Below are 23040 nucleotides of genomic sequence, written 5' to 3' on the forward strand. Positions count from 1 at the left end.
CGTGATAAAAACCCGGAGGAAAAGTCGGATTTTCCCGGTCAGAAACCTCTTACTCCGGTGTTGGACTTGCTTGAAGATTAAATATTTCATGATCCTTCATGGCAAGATTAATAAATTCCCTTACTGAACTTATCGTCTCTGTAGAACCCTTGAAACATCTAGCATTCCTAGATTTCCAAAGCCCCCATAGTGTTGCAATAAACATGGTGCAACGATTGCTATGCTTACCATCCTCGCTATTAAACAACAGGATATAGTGCTGGATCCATCTTTTCAATGAGTTGAACCAAGGATAGTCAGGGAAAATAGTTAGGGAGCCATTCTCCCAAATTTCCTTTGCCAGAGTACGGAACTTGAAGAGGTGTTGGCTGTTTTCCAAGCCTACCCCGCAATGATCACAGATTGCATCCACTTATATTCCCCTTCTAGCCAGATTATCTTTTACTGCAATACCATCATGAAAAAGTCTCCAAAGGAACAACTTCAATTTTGGCTGAATGTTCAATCTCCAGACCAGCTTTATAAACTCATGATCTCTTGCTAGAAAAGTGGATCTTTCTAATCCCAAATCCTTTGAAAGATAGTAGTACCCAATTCTAACGGTGTACCTCCCAGACTGATGATAATTCCAGTAGAGGAAATCTTCTTCCTCAGTGGATTGAGGAAGTTCCATGGAAAGGATCTCCTTAGCACTATTCCAGTCGAAACATTCCCTTACTTTCCCCGCATCCCAAGTTTGAGTCTCCCTGTTGATAAAGTCCTTCACTCTCCAATTCGCAGCTACCCTAAGAGTTTGACCTGACTTTACTGAAGGAATTTTGCCATTTGCCCAGGGCATACTAATTGCTCTAATGTTAATTCCATTCCCTACCTTCCATGCAAACCTGTTCTTGAAGACCTCGGTGACTTTTTGGAGACCTAACCTTCCCATTGAAAGGTTCCCTTTTCTTTTCCTTATATTTGTACCAGTAAAACTACATATTCCACACGGTTGGAAGCCATTGTGAATTCTTGATGCAATTGAGGATTCAAGTGCATTGTTGTTGCTTGTTTAAATAGGAGAGCCTCGTTGAGCATCGAGCAACCTCTAATTCCCAGGCCTCCCATGCTCTTAGGAAGTTGGGTGATACTCCCGCTTACCCAATGTAACCCCTTAGCCCCCTTTCCATCCCACCAAAACCTAGTGATTAATGCATCTATCTTGTTTGCAATGCTTAGAGGGAGTTTTAGACATTTCACAACATGAGCAGACATGCTTACCAGCACCGCGTTGATAAGAATTAATTTTGCTGATTGAGAGAGTCGTAAGGAAGCCCAAGAGATGGTTTTCTCCGTGACCTTATCAACCAAAAATTGGAAGTGAGTACTCTTTTTCCCCCGAATGTCAATCGGGGCTCCAAGATGAATCCCCATATTATCAGTTTCTGGCATAGAAAGTATTTGTTTTATAGCAACTTTCATATCATTATCGACACCCGGCGAGAACTTAATAAGAGAATTTTGGAGATTCAACTTTTGGCCAGAAGCTTTACCAAACCTTAAGAGGATGTCAGAAATACACATACATGCCTCCTTACTTGCCTTGAAGAAGAGCATAGCATCATCTGCAAAGAAGAGATGAGAGATCGAGGGAGACCGACGTGAAACCTTTAAACCCTGGAATTTATTGATATCCTTTGCCAGATTTAACATTCTCGACAGAATGTCCATGCAAATAATGAAAAGATACGGAGAGAGAGGGTCTCCCTGCCTCAGACCACACTTAGGGGCGAAATGGTCAGTAGTTTTCCTGTTGATAATCGCCTTAAAACTTATCGTTGAGATACACTGAGATATCATCCTTATCCAGTGACTTGAAAACCCCTGGGTTTCACATCAATATCATTTTCTTTGCTTAAAATTATCAACAAACAAAACACGCTTAAAAATAGAAAATTTCATATTATTTAAAATAAATTGGAGGAAATACATTAGAGAATTGAAACATTCGAAACATTGAAAATTATATTGATGTGAAACCAAGAGTTATTAATGGGAATATTATTTGCATACATCAATGTTTCCTACTATCAAAATACGTAAAATATACAACTCCATATGTATTACGTATATTACATTAGTATATTTTTCAATATCTATAAAATCCCATGTCTCTAAAAATATTGTATTTTTAAGCATATTATTGTTATATAAAATACATTTATCTTACCAAAGCATATAATACATTATCGTTGTACTCTTTTTCCCTAGCTATGGTTTTTATCCCACGCGGTTTTACCTAGCAAGGTTTTTAATGAGGCAACCCATACCCCATTTTATGTGAACGTTCAAGGGGAAGTGTTGAAGAAAATACCAAATGAAGTTCACATGTATATTTTCCTAGGACGACATCAATTATATGTACAAGTACAATAAGAGGAAAATCATACATGTATATATTTTTATTGTAAAACTTTGGTTATATAATGAGAGTTTACGTAGGAGAATTAAGGTTGGCCTAGTGGTTGGAGGCCCTCCTTCCATCCCTGTGAGAGGGGTTCGATTCTCACCCCAAGTAAGTGGGATCCCTAATTTTCTCACTACTTGCAAGGGAATTCTCCTTACCTTAAGAAAAAATAAAAAATGAGAGTTTACGTAGTAGCATACAACTACAATTCACCCATCTTCTTTCACTTCTCTTTTACTTCTCCTTTTTACTGATCAAAACGTTCTATCAGTAAAAATCTTTTAATACGTTATCAGCACCAATTTCTAGTCAGGTATATTTATACCTACTGCTCAATATTTATAACAAGTAATATTATCTACTTCTAAATGTTTTGAGGGTATGCTCTATAGTTGCCCATATTTGGGATCCTCTATACCAGAAACTCAAACATTTACAGTATCATATATTGTGCAAATTATATCTTAAAAACAACGATGGAAAAATTCCCATACTTATGAAATTGTTACTATTCTTCCCGGTTTTTCTTGTTCAATCCACGTTGGTATTTTGTTTTTTGTTCAATTCATGTTGATATTATATACTCACCTATTATGTAAAATTTGGTTCTAATTATATGATTGCGTAGTAGTAACTTACGTAACTATAAATGCATATTGGCTATAATTGACAAAAAGATGCAGCCTTTTATATTTATTATTTTTCTTTCTTTTACGTACTTTTTTTGTTTCCTTCCGTTTTTGAACCCATGATCTTTTATAGATATTAGGGCTCTCAGACTACTATGGCTTGCATTCCCAGTGTGATAATCTTCTACATTTATAAATATTTGTATTTGAATCATAATTTTTGCCAGTACATTAGACTATTATATGATATTTTTATAGTTGTACAAAATAGTTACAAATAAACCTACCTCTATAAAAGACATATTTTTCTCCCAATTTCACCACAAATCCCTTATCCCTTCCCACTTTTTATCCAAAAATCACCCAAAAAAATTTCACCCCCTTCTTCTCCGATATTTTTCCCCGTCGACAGCAACCAAAACACCCACCCCTTCACTATCGAGGAAGATTTAAGGAAAATAAAACAATATTTCCTTCTAATTATGACGCTAGTAGTTTTGTTAGTAGCAATATTAATTTTTGTCATTATGTACAAGTGAAGCTCATTTATTTTGTCGTTTCGGTAGATTAAAAGCTTGTTTTTGTTTTATTATGTTGTTTTGTTGTTATTAATCATCACTGTATAATATTACTGTTATTATTATAATTGTTATTATTATTGCTATTATTGTCATTTTTCTGTTTTTTGTGACTAACATGAATCATTTTTGTCTAATTATATATTTACTCACAATAATAAACCAAGGGGGAGAAAAGAACTATATTATTTATGGTTTATTATTGTTAAATAATTTTAATATCACTTGTTCATTGACCTAACTATAATTATGGAAGAATTAAACATATGTGTTGTACATATGATTTATTATTATAAACTAATTATCACGTAACGTAATTTGTTGTACTTAAAGTGGGAGATCTTATGAAAAGACAGTTTAGCATCCTAGATTTACGGAAAGAAATTTCTGGAATGGAAAGTAGATGCAATGATGAATTTGAAAGCTCAAGGGTTAGAGCACACTATTAAAGATAATAAAAGTCCCTCTGGTCAAGCAGTCGATACTACCACTTCTGCAATGACGGTTGTAAAACCTGTAACTGGACAAGAAAAGGCAAAAGTCTTAGTGTTGTTAAGGCATCATTTACATGAAGGCCTTAAAACCAAGTACATGATGGTTGAAGATCCCAAAGAATTATGAGATTTCCTTACTGAAATATTTGGACACCACAAAAGGGTGCTCCTTCCTAAGGCATTATTTGACTAGACAAATTTACATTTCCAGGATTTCAAATCTGTATTTGTAGGGAATTTTTCATCTCCACCCTACTGTGGGTCATGTTTTTAAGCACGGCGGAGATCTAAGGAAAAGAAGCTAGAAAAAAAGAATCGCCAACAAGTTTTAGGAACTTGTAAACCGTTCACGGGTGTGAAGGTTACACCCCATTCACAATCACAAAGATCGCTAACTCCATAATGGTCCGAAACCATGACTGGATGTTCGGGGATGATGGTACAAATTTGACCTAAGATAAATCAAACCCGCCCTAAATAGGCCTCTACTTGATTCTTTTGATATTCATGCATGCTTTTCGATCAACATACATACATCAAGTTAATCCTAAACTTGTTTAGTCTATTTTGGTTGATTATTAATGCAAAATCAAATCTATTATTGGTGATCACTTGAATTAAAATCATATTAGCCTTAGCTTAAATTAAATTATTAATTATCTTATTAGGCGTGATTTCAAGTACAAATTCCCTTTAAACCTGTCAAAAGGGGTGTGATCAAGCAATAGCAATAAATCATGAATAATCAAGCAACATATGATCAATATAACAATCATCATCATATATAAGAACATCATCAAAACATTGTTAGTAGTAATAAGATCCTAGGCATGATACTAAACAGAAACAAATCTTAGCATGTCGCTAATGACAAAGTCAACACGTTATCCTAAACATGATACTAGAAATCATAATAACATCCTAAACATGATTTCTACTCCAAAATCAAAAGAATAATAAGATGGGTGATTAAGTTACTCACTTTGATGCCTCAACCTTATTGCTATTAAAACAGTACACACGTTAGTAAACTTCAAGAAAGTCAAATCAATAAAGTAAATAAATCAAATATGAATTAAAATATAGATTTGGGACCAAACCCTCAGAACTGTAAACCTTTCACGTCGAAATCGAAGGCAATGTCGAGTATGGCTTGGAGTATTTGAATCACGCAAAGGAAGTATTGTGTTTGATTTGGATGTATCAATGGTGTGGTTAGGCTAAGGCTAAGAACATATGTGTTTGATGATTGATGATAGGTGTTTGATAAGGATAGTTGATGATGATTGGAGCTAGGTGGTTATAGCTAATTGTGGCTTATCATTGATGATTCTAGTTTATTGATGGTTATCGTCCATGATCAAGAACGGGGAAAAAGACCTCTATTTATAAGAAGAAAAAAAAGTGAGTCTGGACGATAAAAAAAGATCAGAAGTCCGAACTAAGATTGAACTTGTTTGACGCGGCGCGACAGGGTTGTTGAGCCACGTTGGCTTCTGTCGCGCCGCGACACTACTGACGTGACGCGTCAGTTGTACGGAGTTTGATTTCTAATGGAATTATGATGGTGAAATATATCTGAACGTCTTTGAATTTGAACGGGATAAGGATTATCAAAAGAGAAGTTTTATTTAATCTCGAACTTCTTCGATTTTTATCTTTTCAAGAAGGATAAATTAAAACCTTTTAGAGGATTTTAGAAGTTCCTAATTGATTTAGGATTGGGAATATGATTATATAGGGCCTAAATAAAATATTTGGACTTCATATAATCATTAGGTCGTAGCTAAGGTGGACCTAGGCTCGGTTTAGGCTTGGCTTAGTATTTTGGCCATAACTTATTTGTTTTAAGTCGGATTTGGGCTTATAATATATCGTTGGAAAGCTCTTTTTGAGCCTCATCCAAATAAACAATAATGGACTGAGAACATGGACCAAAATAATAAGGTTTGGACGTTTTTATAATTTGGGCACAAAATGAATGATTTTAAGAACACGAAATGAATGATTTTGGGTTTAAAGACACAAAATGAATTATTCGGATAAATACATTTTAGGTAAATTTAGATATATGGTCAAGGCTTAAGAAAACTTTGCGAGACTCTTCAACTCTTTACCAAACTCGTCAATCAAAGACGTGAAAGGTATTCATCACTGGGTTTGGTTTTTGGGGAGACATAATCAGATGTCTACAGTAATTGATTACAATTCAGCCATACATGAAATAATATTTATATTGAGATAATGTGATCATCCAGTCACCGATGAACAGATGATAAAAAAAAACACTCACTACCTTTCATGCAAGCAACATACTGTTGCAAGAACAATATCATGAAAGAGGTTTCAAAAATTTTAATGAATTGATGAGTGTATTGCTTGTTACTGAACAAATTAATGATCTTTTATTATAAAATCATAATCTTAGACCAACTGGGTCTTTGGCCACTCATGAGGCAAATGTATCCACCCGAGGCAAATGCTACACATAGAGGTGGTCGTGGAAATTACAATGGTTGTGGAAATTATCGCGGATGAGGTCGTGGACGTGATAGAAATAATTTTCAAAGAAACAGTAATTTCAAAAATTTTGAAAATAATAGAAGGGATAGTCATCTTGAAGCCACAAACAAACTCCTTAAATAGGAAAAGACACATGTTACATATGTGGCATGATAGGGCATTGGGGACGTACTTGTCGTACGACCAAACATTTGGTAGATCTTTACCAGGCTTCTGTAAAAGAAAAAGGGAAAAATGCAGAAGCAAATTATGTTAATGAAGAAAATGCTCCTTGTCCTAGCCTTGATGTGTCTGATTTTTTCATAGACAACACTGAAATTGGAAATGATTTCATCTTTGGAGAAAACAACAATGCTTAGATTTCCCATCTACTAATGTAATATATATATTATGTTTTAATGTATTTTCTTTTATGTACTGTAGTTTTAAATTTCTAGTTATGTACTTTTAATTTCTATCATCAATAAAAGTTTCTATGATATTATTCTAAACTAATCTCATATTTATTTAATGAAGATATGGATCTGCCTTAAGTTGGTTCTGAATATCAATGCCTTTTGGACAGTGGAACAACACATACTATCTTGAAGGATAGAAAATATTTTTCACAACTAAAGTTGTTTCAAGCCAATGTAAAAACACTATTTGCGGGGCAGCTAAATTAATTGAAGAATCTTCTATAATGCTTCAAATGGAACAAAAATGATAATCAATAATGCTTTATATTCGAGTAAATCTCAAAAAAATCTCATAAGGTTTAAATATGTACGTCAAAATGGCTATCATTTAGAATCAATGACAATAGATTAAAGAGTATTTATGCTTCACGGCAGAACAATGTGGCAAGAAACATATTTATGAGAAATTGCAAGCATATTCTTCGAGGTTATATCGTATAAATATACGACCCGTGGAAAACAATATGATATATAACCAGAAGTTAGGTGACAAACATTTGATTATTTTATGGCATGGTCGTTTGGGACATCCAACAACTGGGATGATGCAAAGAATTATAGCAAATTCAGTTGGACATTCAATAAGAAATGTCAACATTCCTCGATCGGATGAATTAACATGCTCTGCATGTTTATTTGACAAATTAATAATAAGGCCATCTATGAACAAAATTACTACTGAATCTCCAAAATTCTTGAAAAGGATTCAGGGAGATATTTGTGGGTCAATTAATCCGACATGTGGACCATTTCAATATTTCATGGTTTTAATTGATGCTTATATCCGATGGTCACATGTAAGTTTACTTTCAAGTAGAAATGTTGCCTTTGCAAAATTACTTGCCCAAATTATCAAATTAAGAGCTCAACTCCCAAATCATACAATAAAGAAAATAAGGCTCGACAAAGCTGGGGAATTTACATCCCAAACATTTAATGATTATTGTATGTCAATTGGAATTGTTGTTAAACACCCAGTAGCTCATGTTCATACGCAAAATGGTCTAGCATAATCACTAATTAAAAGACTACGATTGATTGCAAGACCATTATTAATGAGGTCAAAATTGTCATCATTTGCTTGGGGACATGCTATAATCCATGCAGCAGCACTAATTAGATTGATACCTACAGCTTATTATAAATTCTCGCCACTACAGTTAGTTTTTGGTCGAGAACCAAGTATCTCACATCTAAACATTTTTGGTTGTGTTTTATATGTTCCTATTGCTCCACCCCAACGAAACAAAAATGAGACCACTGAGAAGGCTGGGAATTTATGTCGGGTTTGAATCCCCCTCTATAATCAAATATCTTGAACCATTGACTAGTGACCTATTTACGGCTAGATTTGCCGGCTGTCACTTTAATGAAACATTATTCCCAGCCTTAGGAGGAGAGAAAGTGGACCCACGCAAGAAAAAAATAGAACTCATTTGGAATGCAACACAACTGTTGATGCTAGACCCACGAACTAATGCGTGTGAACAAAAAGTCAAGAAAAAATTTTCATTTACAAAGTGTTGCCAATCAATTGCCTGATGCATTTGTAGACACAAAGATGGTGACAAAATCACATATACCAGCAGAAAAGGCCCCTGCACGTACTGAAATTCCAACTGATAATAAGGCCATTAAAAATAAATCTCAAGCACGCAAAAAACGTGGGAGACCACTTGGTTCAAAAGATTCTAAGCCAAGGAAATTGAAAATATTGGATGGAATAGAAAATGAGACTAATGATGTTCCCCTGTCTGAAGGTCAAGAAAGACCAAATGTGGATGAAAGTAAAAAAAAATGATGATAATCTAAAAAGGGATGAACAAGAAGACAATCCTACGGGAAATGAAAAAAATGACAAAGACATCGATAACAATGAAATTTCAATGAATTATGTCTCTACCAAGATTCATTGGAATAGAAAACATGTTATCGTAAATGAAATATTCCATTGCAAACGACATTGTGTCTGATGAAAACGATGTTGAACCAAGAACAGTGGAAGAATGTCGACACAGGAGTGATTGGCCAAAGTGGAATGAGGCAATGCAAGGTGAGTTAAAGTCACTTGAAAAACGAGAAGTTTTTGGAAAAATAACTCTTACACCAGCAGGTTTAAAACCCGTTGGATACAAATGGGTATTTGTGAGAAAACGTAATGAGAAAAATGAAATAGTTAGATACAAGGCAAGACTTGTAGCACAAAGGTTTTCTCAAATTCTAGGGATTGATTATGAAGAAACATATTCTCCACTAGTTGATGCATCTACATTAAGATTTCTGGTAAGCTTAACAGTCACAAAAGGACTTCAAATGCGATTAATGGATATAGTGACTGCGTATTTGTATGGGTCACTTGATACAGACATTTATATAAAAGTCCCCAAAGGACTAAAGCTACCAGAAAACCACAAGCCTAGACAATTACATACTTTCCATAAAACTAAAAAGGTCACTTTATGGATTGAAACAATCTGGGAGGATGTAGTATAACCGTCTCAATGAATACCTTATGAAAGAAGGGTTCAAGAACAACCAAATTAGTCCCTATGTTTTCATAAAGCGATCACAATCAGGATTCGCTATTATTGCAGTTTATGTTGATGATTTGAATATCATCGGAACCCTAAATGAACTTAAGAAAACTGCAAAATACTTGAAGAAAAAATTTGAGATGAAAGACCTTGGAAAAACTAAATTTTGCCTTGGATTGCAAATTGAGCACTTGAGTCATGGTATTTTTGTCCATCAATCAAACTATATAGAAAGAGTTTTGAAAAGATTCTTCATGGACAAAGCAACTCCAATCAACTTCCCAATGGTTGTTCGTTCTTTGAATATAAAAAACGATCCATTTAGACCCCGAGAGGAAAATGAAGAAATTTAGGGTCCAGAATTACCATACTTAAGTGCAATTGGAGCCTTAATGTACTTAGCTAACAACACTAGACCCGACATAGCTTTCTCAATGAACTTAGTAGCCACGTACAACAATGCACCAACATACAGACATTGGAAGGGAGTCCGACACTTACTCCGATACCTACGAGGGACACAAGACCTTGGTTTATATTATCAACCAAAACGAGATGCTGCTCTCGTTGGGTATGCAAACGCTGGATACTTATCAGATCCACAAAATGTCTAGTCACAAACTGGATATCTGTTCACTTACGGTGGCACTGCAATATCATGGAAATCAACAAAGCAAACATTGACCGCAACATCTTCGAATCATGCAGAGTTGATAGCTCTTTATGAAGCTGGACGAGAATGTGTATGGCTGAGGTCGATAATTAGTAATATCCAAGAAGAGTGTGAAATGGACGCAATAACTGAATATCCAACCATCATCTTTGAAGATAATATAGCATTTATCTCTCAAGTAACTGAAGGATATATTAAGAGAGATAAAACAACATATATCCCCAAAACTATTCTTCACACATGATCTACAAAAGGATGAGGAAACAGATATCCAGCAAATTCAGTCTTGTGACAACCTTGCCGGCATATTCACTAGATCATTTCCTTCGAAGAAATTTAAGCAATTAGTTCACAAAATTGGAATGCGACATCTTCGTGAACTATGCTCAAATCAGGTGGAGTGATTATATACATTGCACTCCTCTTTCCTTCGATCAGGTTTTTATCCCACTGGGTTTTTCCTGACAAGGTTTTTAACGAGGCAGTATACCAAAACATATAATACAATATCGTTATACTCTTTTTCCCCAGCTATGGTTTTTATCCCACGGGGTTTTACCTAGCAAGGTTTTTAATGAGGCCACTCATTCCTCATTTCATGGGAACGTTCAAGGGGGAGCGTTGAAGAAAATTCCAAATGAAGTTCACATGTATATTTTCCTAGGACATCAATTATATCCACAAGTACAATAAGAGGACAATCATGTATATATTTTTATTGTAAAACTTTGGCTATATAATGAGAGTTTACGTAGGAGAATCAAGGTTGGCCTAGTGGTGGGAGGCCCTCCTTCCATCCCTGTGAGAGGGGTTCGATTCTCACCCCAAGTAAGTGGGATCCCTAATTTCCCTTACTTGTAAGGGAATTCTTCTTACCTTAAAGGAAAAAAAAAAAAGAAAAAAAAGAGAGTTTACGTATTACCATACTACTACAATTCACCCATCTTCTTTCACTTCTTCTTTTACTTCTCCTTTTTACTGATCAAAATATTCTATCGGTAAATTTTTTTTTAACATATCTTAAATTATTGATGTATGTTTATTATTTTTATTTTTTTTAGAAAGGGTTAAGAAAGATAAAAATTCATGCTACTAACTTAGAAGATAAAGACATATTTTGGAGAATAAAATGGATTTCTAAGAAAAAATACCCCTCTTGCGTGGCTCTGTAAGGTTTCTCTCCTGTTGTGTGGGCCTTAAATTGTGGTTTCTTTTGTGAGGAAGAAGAGTTTATAGGTGGGGGTATTTTTGGTCGTAATCATTTATCACTTAATTTAACAGAATTAACAGTGTATTTCTTCTGTCCTTGAGGAAAATATGGTCAGGATTATTTCTAAAATTTTAAATATGTTATGACAAGCTATCTATATACTTGTATAATTCTTTACCTTTCCACCGCATCAATAGAAAATAGGGCATTATACATTTTCAATATTATCATGTACTGACGGTTTTTCCCCCTCATATTAGGGCCGTCTGAAATAAAAATCTAGCTTATAGTTGTTACAAACCTCAATAACTAGCACATCATCTTATTAATAAAAAGATAATTAGGAAATATATTGTCTTTATTAGGAGTCATTCTCACTATTTCATATTAATCCAACTGAAAACAATTCGTGTTTTGAATTTTATGTCAATTAAAGTATCAAAATCACAACATCAATGTATAACGAGGTTAAGTACACTTCCGTAATACATATTCCTATGACCAATTCGTTTTTCAACATCAATAAAATTAAATTATCGAACCCCTTTTAACCCATCATGTTATAAGAGTATAAGTATAATACTAATATAAAAGTGGAAAAGGTAATCACTTTTTAATTTTTTCAATTATTAAAAAATTTGCGCACTAATCATCACTAGTCATAAAAACATACTTAGGGTGTCTAAACTTTCCACTAAATTTTCCAACTTACCACTTAAATTTATGAAAAAGAATGACCAAGTCCTTCCAAGAAACAATACACCCCCAACAACTCTCATTCCTAACTCTACTATATATATCCCTCGAATTTATCCTTACACATTAAAGAAAATCTTCCAGGAGAAAGTAACCCAAAAACAAAAATAATAGGGTCAAATTACATGAAATAAAAATTAAAAATCCCGTATTTTTTTCTCCCCTGTTTTCCCCTGTTTCAAAACTGGGCATTAAGCTTCAATTATCCAAGAAAAAAATTGAAAAAAAATGGAGGGAAATAGTAGAGGTTGGGGAAGAAATATGAGCAGAAATTTAAGCAGAAATGTGAGCTCAAGTTGGGGAGTAGAGGATGTATTTAGTAGCCAATCGCGGCGTAGTGTAAGGGCACATGAAGAAGATGAAGAAGCATTAACATGGGCTGCCCTAGAAAAACTTCCCACTTATAACAGGTTAAGGACTAGTGTCCTTAAATCTTATGCTCAAAGTCAAAATCAAAGTAAGATTTCTCATAAAGAAGTTGATGTTAGGAAGCTTGATGTCAATGATAGAATTGAGTTCATTGATAGATTGTTCAGAGTTGCTGAGGAAGACAATGAAAAGTTCTTAAGAAAACTTAAAGACAGAATTGAGAAGTAAGTGTTTTTATTTTATTTTTTTTCATTATTATCGAATATTATGTTATATGGTTTTATTGATTAATTTTACTTTTTTTTTTTTTTTTTTGAACAATATTGATTAATTTTACTTGAATAAGCATGAAAAATAATACTTCTATATCATTAAGGTTTGATACTTTGATGATTGTTCTTTAGCTTTTTTCTTTAGTTAGGTATGCATGTGAGGTTGTGGGTACGTTATAATCTTGTTTGTTGATCAAAAGTATAGAAGCACATAGTTTGATCTTCATGTTCTAGTTATGAGGTTAGTATCACTCGTGTTTGGAAAAAGTTGTCACCATTTATATGATAATAATGAGTCGTGAATTTGTTTACAGTAGATATTTATATTTCTTCCAAGGTTGAAATAGTGAGAAGATTACGATGACGACTGAACTACCACAAAGAGAAATTTATTGAAACGGAGATAATAAATATAATTCTGGTACAAGTGAAAGGTGATTGATCAAAATGGATAATAATGAATAAAAGAATATGACAAAATAAAATGTAAATAATACAATTGGTGGACCTATGTCATTGATAACCATAGGTGGTTGTTAAAATGGATTTGTTATAAAATTGAGCAACTTGTAAGAAATTTGTACTCGTGTTTCTTATAATGCATGAAATTTTATATGCGTGTTCAAGGAAACCTGCTTACGCATTGTATTCTAGCTTTTGTATATTGCTTTTCCGTGTATCTTTTTCACTAATTATTGTTGGTGGTTGCTACTTTTGTGAAGCATTTGTGATTTATTTAATAAAATAGAAGAGCATACATTTCAATCAATTAGTTAATAATTTGCTTTCTCAAAGCTATCTAAAAGAATGAAAGTTCAACATTTGTCTTTTCTTTTTTTTATTTTGTTTTGTCATCTGTTTTTGTCAAGGTTATATCACATTATCACATCACCATTGTGGACTCGAGTCATTCAAAATTGACTATTTTTGATTTTTAATTAGAAAATTATATTCTCTCCCACCAAAAGTATTTTTCAAAGTTATTCTAACTTCTTATTGTTAAGCGCAAGGGCATACAAGGTGATCAATAATATGAATAAAAATAAGAAATATTACATATTTTTCCGAATTAATTAAATGACGAAATTTTAAACGAACCTTGAATCATCAATAGTAAAATTCTTGATTCAATTGACATAAACACAATTAATGATTATAATTGAAGAATTTGAATTGTAGTTGCGGTTATTTTAATTTTTTTATTTATTATATAATCAATAATTTTTTAGTGTCAATGTTTAGATAATTTGGACCCTTTTTTTATATAAAATATTCTATACACCCACCCTAATATATAATTAAACAAATTAACACTTGTCATCTTACCAACTTTATTTATTTTTTTAATCTTAATAATTATGATTAATCTTATCTTAATGTTTATTACAGGGTTGGGATTCAGCTTCCAACAGTTGAAGTAAGATTCGAGCATTTAACGGTAGAAGCAGATTGTTATGTCGGTACAAGAGCTCTTCCAACCCTACCAAATGCTGCTCGTAATTTTGCTGAAGGAATCCTTGGTTTGATTGGTATTAGACTGGCTGAAAGGAAAAAGCTCACTATCCTTAAAGATATATCTGGCATTGTTAAACCATCAAGGTATAATTATTATGAGCCGAACACGACATATTCTTTTCATATTTTAAGCACATAAATGTGTACATATACCTCTATATGATGTGATACCTGATACGTGTAAATTAAAACATAGCCTACTTAACACACGTGTTTCACATAATGCATTATACTATTGTCGATGTACAATATGTCATATGTGTACATATTAGTACACATATAGGAGGACGGTTACAAAGAGATTAAAAAAAATTACGTAGTAGAAAGGAAAAAAGTTTAACAAATGATAAAAGTACTCCATTATAGTACAGTAATTAAGTGTGAAGAAGACAAAATGTAGATATGGAAAATCATATGACTATTACCACTTTGATCAAAATGTCAAAAATGAGGCAACTTTTGTGTTGAAGAAATTGGCCATAGTAAATAAGTAAGATACGGAGTAGAAATTTGTTACATTTTGTTTGAAAATTTATGGTAAATTTTATTTTGCAGGATGTGTTTATTGTTAGGCCCACCTTCATCAGGAAAGACAACTCTCTTGTTAACTTTCGCTGGAAAGCTGGACCCTTCTTTGAAGGTACTTGTTTATAACAATAATTCATTATGATTACGACTAAGGTTATGGTTATGGTTATGGTACACGTATTGATGTAAAATGGACTAATAATACGACTAATCATGGTGATTACTCGTATATATACTATGTATGAACTCGGTGTAACACGTATGTTTGGTGACGGTTTATGATCAGGTAAAGGGTGAAGTGAGTTACAATGGACATAGGTTAGATGAATTTGTACCACAAAAGACATCAGCATACATTAGTCAAAATGATGTCCACATTGGATCTATGACTGTCAAAGAAACTTTGGATTTTTCTGCTCGTTGCCAAGGAGTTGGTTCTCGTTATGGTAAATTATCTAATAATTAACTTTATCTTAATTTTATGCGTATTATTTTTAGAAGTATTCTAATCATGAATTTATAATTATGATATACAGAACTTCTAGCTGAACTTGCGAAGAGAGAAAAAGAACATGGTGTTAAGCCTGATCCAGAAGTTGATCTTTTCATGAAGGTAAATTCCATAATTTAAAAAATATACATCAATCATGAGAAAACAAATTTAATTTCATTTATCTAATTTTTTTTTTTTTGTTACTCCCTATATACGAATTATATGATGACTTAATATTTATTTCAGGCAACGGCTATGGAAGGAGTTGAAAGTAATCTTATTGTGGACTACACCCTCAGGGTAAGTTGCGTTATTAATTATCTCGCGAAGTTCAAATTACACTATTAACACGATGATTAGAAGAGTATGATTTTCGTGTTTTGTTTATTGACTACGGTCCCCTCTAAATCAGCAGCCAGAATTAGGTCGAGAAAATGAGCACCAAAATAATTAAAAATTTGACCATTTTTGTCAAAAGTAGGTTCTCACCTACTAAATTTTATTCTCTGGACAGATATGGATTTATATACGCTAGTGGTCATACTTTATCTAGTTGTATTAGAGATAGTGTCATATGAATCTCTAATTTGGGTTGGTGAACCACTCTTTTTCTTCTTCTTCATGCAAGTTGAAGTGGAAGGCACCAAATCAACGTCTCTCTTCAACTCCACAATTTTGTAAATTTAATTTTTCATAACCGACACATTTAAAATTTAATTAGGAAAAATAATAATTATTATAATCATAATAATAATAAATAACAAAGTAAGGAATTGAAATTATAATATTATCTTTAAGTGCATCTTGTGTTTGTCTGGCCACACTATGCGGCTATTTGTAAAAGAATTAAGTAATCTCTATAACACTGACCGAGTAATCCTTATAATATTATCTGATGAGTAACTCATGTAACACTGATGAAGTAATCCCTGTAATACTGACCAAGTAACCCCTATAACACTAACAAAGTAATCTCCATGATAATGATTTATCACACGGTGTAACCAACCACATATAAGAATGTGTGATTATCTTTTATCCATTCATAATGTACATATCCGTTCATAACGTACATAAGTACATTATGCACTATTACAAACTTTACTTCTTTCTAAGGGTAGCTTTGTCTTTTTAATACCTATATGTATATGTCAGAACTCAGAGAAAATGATATGAATATGATTGATTATAAAATGAGCACCTCCATCTTGCACTAAAATACTAAGACTTTGAGAGTACCACACAATATTTATGATAGTGACATACAAGTGTTGTAATTTTGTTAAAATGGTAGGTCATGATCTGAAATTAAACAACATGAATAAAGATGGTTTTATCTAGTTATAAATTTGTACTTAAAATATTTTGTTAATAAGTTATTTTTCATATCATTGCATGACATAATATTTTATGGAACAGATTCTGGGACTAGATATATGCCGAGACACTCTTGTTGGTGATGACATGCTACGTGGTATCTCTGGTGGACAAAAGAAACGTGTCACCACAGGTCATTTTCGTAATTTCACAACTATTTATGAATATTATTGACTACTCCTAATTTAACCTTTTTCATCCTATTTTTTTCAATGTGGAATTTATTTTTTGTTTGTTCTTCCTCCATTTAATAAATGATTCAATACCAAATTAACCTTAGCCTTTCAATAAAGATAAAACCATAGCCTAGAAGAATTTATTTGTGTGGTTTGATATTGATCAACAAATTGCTACTTTGTGTCTGTCGATGAAAATAACACCGATATATGTGATGTTGTGACAACAATAAGTGACGATTTTTCTTTGATGGTACCTCGACACTATATTCATGACAAATAAAAGAATTATACCATATAACATAGTTACATATTCACCATTGATGGTCATCCTCTATTAATCTCAATGTTATAACTTTAGATATTTTACGTATAACAGTTATATAAATAGAACGTGTATCCATTTTAAACTAATTAGCACCTAACTAACTCGTTTATTTGTCGAATATTTAAAAATTGCAGGTGAAATGATAGTAGGCCCAACAAAGGCATTGTTCATGGATGAAATATCAACTGGGCTGGATAGTTCTACTACTTTTCAAATAGTGAAGTGTTTGCAACAAATAGCCCATTTATCTGATGCAACCATCTTAGTGTCACTGCTTCAACCTGCTCCTGAAACATTTGACCTTTTTGATGATATCATCTTATTATCTGAAGGCCAGATTGTATACCAAGGCCCTAGAGAACATGTTGTTGAGTTCTTTGAAAGTTGTGGGTTTCGTTGCCCCGAACGAAAGGGTACAGCCGATTTCCTCCAAGAGGTAAATTTTCTAAGCCTACGGTCTACATAAATTAATGATCAAAGTTGTATATTGTCAAACGTTAAACTGAAAGTGTTGTGAATATTTCTAAACCACGTGTGATAAATGTTATTTATAGGTTACTTCGAAAAAGGATCAGGAACAATATTGGGCCGACACAAGCAAGCCATACAGGTACATACCGGTATCTGAATTTGTGACCCGATTTAAGCGGTTCCATGTTGGGCTAAGGCAAGACAATGAGCTTTCGGTACCATATGACAAGGCCCAATCTCACAAGGCAGCTCTAGTATACAAGAAATACTCTGTCCCATACAAGGAACTTCTCAAGGCATCTTTTGACAAGGAGTGGTTGCTTATTAAGAGGAACCCCTTTGTGTACATTTTCAAGGCTATACAAATCATGATTATCGCGATCATTACATCAACAGTGTTCATAAGAACCAAGATGCATACTAGGAATGAAAATGATGGAGCTTTATACATGGGAGCCCTGATTTTCACTCTGATTATTAACATGTTTAATGGTTTTGCTGAAATGGCTATGATCATGCAAAGACTTCCTGTGTTCTATAAGCACAGGGATCTTCTTCTTCACCCTGCTTGGACTTTCACCTTACCAAGTTTCTTGCTCGGTATTCCAATATCGATTTTTGAATCAATTGTTTGGACTTCTATGACATACTATTCCATTGGATTTGCACCTGAAGCTAGCAGGTATGATAAAAAGTTCAGCAAATACTTCTTTGTATAAAAATACTCCAGTTTTAAATAGGAGTATACATTATGTTACAGTCTATTATAAGTTTTATAACATGATTTTCTTCCATTTTCAGATACTTCAAGCAACTTCTATTGGTGTTCCTTATTCAACAAATGGCTTCTGGAATGTTTCGTGTTACAGCCGGGTTGTGTAGGACTATGATCATTGCAAATACCGGAGGAGCTCTAAGTGTCCTCCTTATGTTCATGCTTGGAGGTTTCATCCTTCCTAAAGGTCAGTTCTCATATTAAATCTTTTGAATTTGCTTGGATTTTATGATCTTAATATACATTGGAATGGAATATTGATTGTGTATTTACATATTTAATCAGCCTTAATACCCAATTGGTTGCAATGGGGATATTGGGTGTCACCTTTATCGTATGCATTCAACGCTCTTGCTGTGAATGAGATGTTTGCTCCGCGTTGGATGAACAAGCCGGTAAGATTTCTGTGCAATTTTAATGTCTTTCATTGAATTACATGATACTATCATTAAAATAGCTTAGAATATAATTTAAATTTTTGACATTCGAAATAATCTGCAGGCATCAGATGGTGTAACTCCTTTAGGTGTACAGGTGCTGAAGAACTTCAGTGTCTTCACAGACAAAAATTGGTATTGGATTGGAGCAGCTAGCCTTGTCGGCTTTATAGTAGTTTTGAATCTGATCTACACTCTTGCACTTACCTACCTAAATCGTAAGTATATCGGAGTTTTTCAAATGACATGAAGCAAAAATTTATCATTCTGTAGCTAAAATTATTGTTCCCTTTCATGTAAATAGCCATTGGAAAGCCACAAGCAACAATCGCTAAAGAGGATGAAGATGACATGGAAGATGAGCACTCGGTAAAAAAGCATAAGAAAAACTTATCTTCTGCTGATGGAAACAATACAAGTAAGAGCATTAACTATAAACATGCAAGTTAAGAGTATCGCGATTGCCTAGATCTGGTTATTCATGTTGTGTTTCAAAAACTTTTACAGGGGAGTTGGCACTTCAAAGAATAATGAGTCGGTCCAATCCTAACGGATTTAGCAGAAATGATGATGGTTCTGTTGAGGTGACAAATGGGGTTGCTCCTAAGAGAGGCATGGTCCTCCCTTTTACTCCACTTGCTATGTCTTTCGATGATGTGAGCTACTTTGTTGACATGCCTCCGGTGAGTGAAATCTTTGCCATGTACTTGTCTTGATTAAAGCAAAGAATTTTCCCAAGGAAATATTTTACTAAACCCAATCTTTAATTTTGGGCAATATTAGGAAATGAAGGAACAAGGGGTGCCAGAAGATAGGCTTCAACTCCTTCGAGAAGTGACCGGTGCATTTAGGCCAGGAATTCTAACTGCTCTTATGGGTGTTAGTGGAGCTGGAAAGACAACACTAATGGATGTTCTAGCTGGAAGAAAGACAGGAGGTTACATTGAAGGCGATGTCAGAATCTCTGGTTTCCCTAAAAAACAAGAAACTTTTGCTAGAGTTTCTGGTTATTGTGAACAAACTGATATCCATTCTCCTCAAGTAACAGTCAAAGAGTCTTTGATATACTCAGCTTTCCTCAGGCTTCCTAAAGAAGTCTCCAAGGAAGAAAAACTTGTAAGAATTCCATTTTCGATGATTTTTACTACACGACCTTGTTATCTTCACCTGATTTTTACTGAACTAAAAGTCAAAAAATGATATTTACTAATACTAACTTAACATTATTTTTTCCTGTTAATGAAGACCTGGCCTTGTACATGTGATGTGAAACTAATGAGTTCATTACCTTTATCTAATAGGTTTTTGTTGACGAAGTGATGGAATTAGTAGAGCTCGACAGCCTTAAGGATGCAATAGTAGGGTTACCAGGAATAACAGGGTTATCAACAGAACAAAGGAAGCGGCTCACCATTGCAGTAGAGCTTGTTGCTAATCCCTCAATCATCTTTATGGACGAGCCGACTTCAGGTCTTGATGCAAGGGCTGCGGCCATTGTGATGAGGACAGTAAGAAACACTGTCGATACAGGAAGAACTGTTGTTTGCACAATTCATCAACCTAGTATTGATATCTTTGAAGCTTTTGATGAGGTACTTAACACTCTTTTTAGAGTAAAGTTTATTTAGTTATATTTCACTTTCATCTTTAATAATGTGCAATGGTTATGTTTTCCAGCTTCTTTTGATGAAAAGAGGAGGACAAGTTATATACTCAGGGCCATTAGGTCGAAACTCACGCAAGGTCATCGAGTATTTTGAGGTAACTATGGTTTAATTTTCAACACCTTGTGCAAATATTAACTTAACATATTATCTAACTAGAATATTAATCAAATCATTTTAGTCAATTCCTGGAGTCCCAAAAATCAAAGAGAAGTACAACCCTGCAACATGGATGTTAGAAGTCAGCTCTATCGCAGCTGAAATGAGGCTAGAAATGGACTTTGCTGAGTATTATAAGTCATCATCACTTTACCAGTAAGTTGATCAAATTCGCTTTCCAAATTACATTAACATGATACTGATTTTACCATTTACATGTATTAACTATGTGTTCATAACTGTTGAGCAGAAGAAACAAGGCACTGGTAAAGGAGCTAAGTGTACCACCAGCAGGAGCTAAAGACTTGTACTTTTCGACTCAATTTGCTCAATCGTTATGGGGCCAATTCAAATCATGCCTTTGGAAGCAATGGATGACTTATTGGAGAAGTCCTAGCTATAATCTTGTCAGATACTTCTTCACCTTGGCTGCTGCTCTTATTGTTGGAGCTATCTTTTGGAGAGTTGGAACTAAATTGTAAGTATTATGTTTCATCCGAACCATGTCTCACCTTTTTCTACACACCCTCCATTCAGAATTAGTAGTAATTAACAGATGCCTTTTACAATATGTGACTACTAATTCCAGACCAGAAAAAACAAGTATAAGTGAATGACTGATCAGGTTTTAGCCTATATTAACAATTTCTACGACTTATATTGACAGGGACAACGCAAATAATCTAACCATAGTCATTGGAGCCATGTATGCTGCTGTACTCTTCGTTGGAATCTGTAACTGTGGAACAGTACAGCCGGTGGTGGCTGTTGAGAGAACAGTCTTCTATAGAGAAAGAGCTGCAGGAATGTACTCTGCATTGCCATACGCCATTTCACAGGTAAGCGCAAAGTTCAGCATACTTGTGATGACTTAATCTAATGTCATAAATTGAATTTGTACATTTGGGATGTATATAGTTTAACATGACCTCATTTGTGTTCATACAGGTTGTTGTTGAAATACCTTACATATTCGTGCAAGCGGCATACTACTCAATCATAGTGTATGCTATGGTGAGCTTCCAATGGACTGCAGGAAAGTTCTTCTGGTTCTTCTTTATCACATTGTTCTCCTTCCTTTACTTCACCTACTACGGTATGATGACCGTCTCCCTAACACCAAATCACCAAGTTGCTTCCGTGTTTGCTGCTGCTTTCTACGCTCTCTTCAACCTCTTTTCCGGCTTCTTCATTCCTAGACCAGTAAGTCCTTTACCAACTTCCTGTTTTCAAACATCAGCATAACAGATAATATATATTGGAAACTAAATATTTGTATGTTTTGGTTGTGAATTTCAGAAAATACCAAAATGGTGGGTATGGTACTACTGGATCTGTCCTGTGGCATGGACAGTTTACGGGTTGATAGTGTCACAATATGGTGATCTAACACAAACGATCCAAGGCACGGGGATGACACCCGATCCAATGATTAAAGATTACATTCAAATACATTTCGGGTATGAACCTGATTTTATGGGTCCAGTAGCTGTGGTTTTGGTCGGATTCACGGTGTTCTTCGCCTTCTTGTATGCTTACTGCATTAGGACACTCAACTTCCAAATGAGGTAGGGAGCTTAGAGTAGTCAGTACATGTATAAACCAAAAAATAAAAACAGTTAACTATTATTTGCCTTCATATACATCTTGAAGAGAAAGTTGTAAATATGAGAATCATGTGAGATTAACTAGCTAGATCAATATTTTTATGTATGGGGAAATATAGAAGTATGTGCATATATTTCCCAATAGTATGATTTGGTAGTATTGCATTGTGTAATGTGAAATTGTATATTGATTATATAATATATAAATTTCAATTTTGGCTCACTAGTTTGTTATTGCTAGTTTGCTTCTTTATTGTTTGTTCAATACCAGCTGAACCGTTACTCTCTTAATCCCTTAAACTTTTGTACCAATTTGACCCCAAAAAGCTACCACAAAAAATGGTATAAAAAAAATTATGAAAAGATAGAGAAGTTTCCCCACTTTTATAATTAATTCCCCACTTTTAAACTTCTCTATCTTTCTCTATCTCTTTAGCTTTATCATTCTGGAGTAGTGTAAAAGTGGGGAATTTATTATAAAATGAGTTAATGAGGGAATGACAAATTTTCAAAAAAAATTACTCATCTAAATTTGAAAAAATTAGAAATAATAATCTCAACTTTCATG

At 33.9% G+C, this 23040-nt stretch overlaps 1 protein-coding gene across 1 annotated transcript; it reads left to right on the forward strand.

The window, feature by feature from the left end:
- The first annotated feature begins 12213 nt into the window (after window positions 1-12213).
- On the forward strand, window positions 12214-22695 carry LOC110729861 (ABC transporter G family member 35-like). The gene is made up of 22 exons (XM_021909648.1): window positions 12214-12894; window positions 14332-14541; window positions 15013-15097; window positions 15272-15431; window positions 15522-15598; window positions 15725-15778; window positions 16898-16988; window positions 17494-17795; window positions 17914-18512; window positions 18632-18792; window positions 18891-19000; window positions 19107-19260; window positions 19347-19460; window positions 19550-19725; window positions 19826-20158; window positions 20344-20634; window positions 20720-20803; window positions 20888-21021; window positions 21116-21343; window positions 21533-21704; window positions 21814-22068; window positions 22165-22695. The coding sequence occupies exons 1-22, from the start codon at window positions 12530-12532 to the stop codon at window positions 22435-22437; spliced, it is 4428 nt and encodes a 1475-aa protein (XP_021765340.1). The 5' UTR covers window positions 12214-12529; the 3' UTR covers window positions 22438-22695.
- The last annotated feature ends 345 nt before the right edge of the window (window positions 22696-23040 follow it).

Source organism: Chenopodium quinoa, unplaced genomic scaffold (assembly GCF_001683475.1).
Source record: "Chenopodium quinoa cultivar QQ74 unplaced genomic scaffold, ASM168347v1, whole genome shotgun sequence".
Classification (NCBI taxonomy): domain Eukaryota; kingdom Viridiplantae; phylum Streptophyta; class Magnoliopsida; order Caryophyllales; family Amaranthaceae; genus Chenopodium; species Chenopodium quinoa.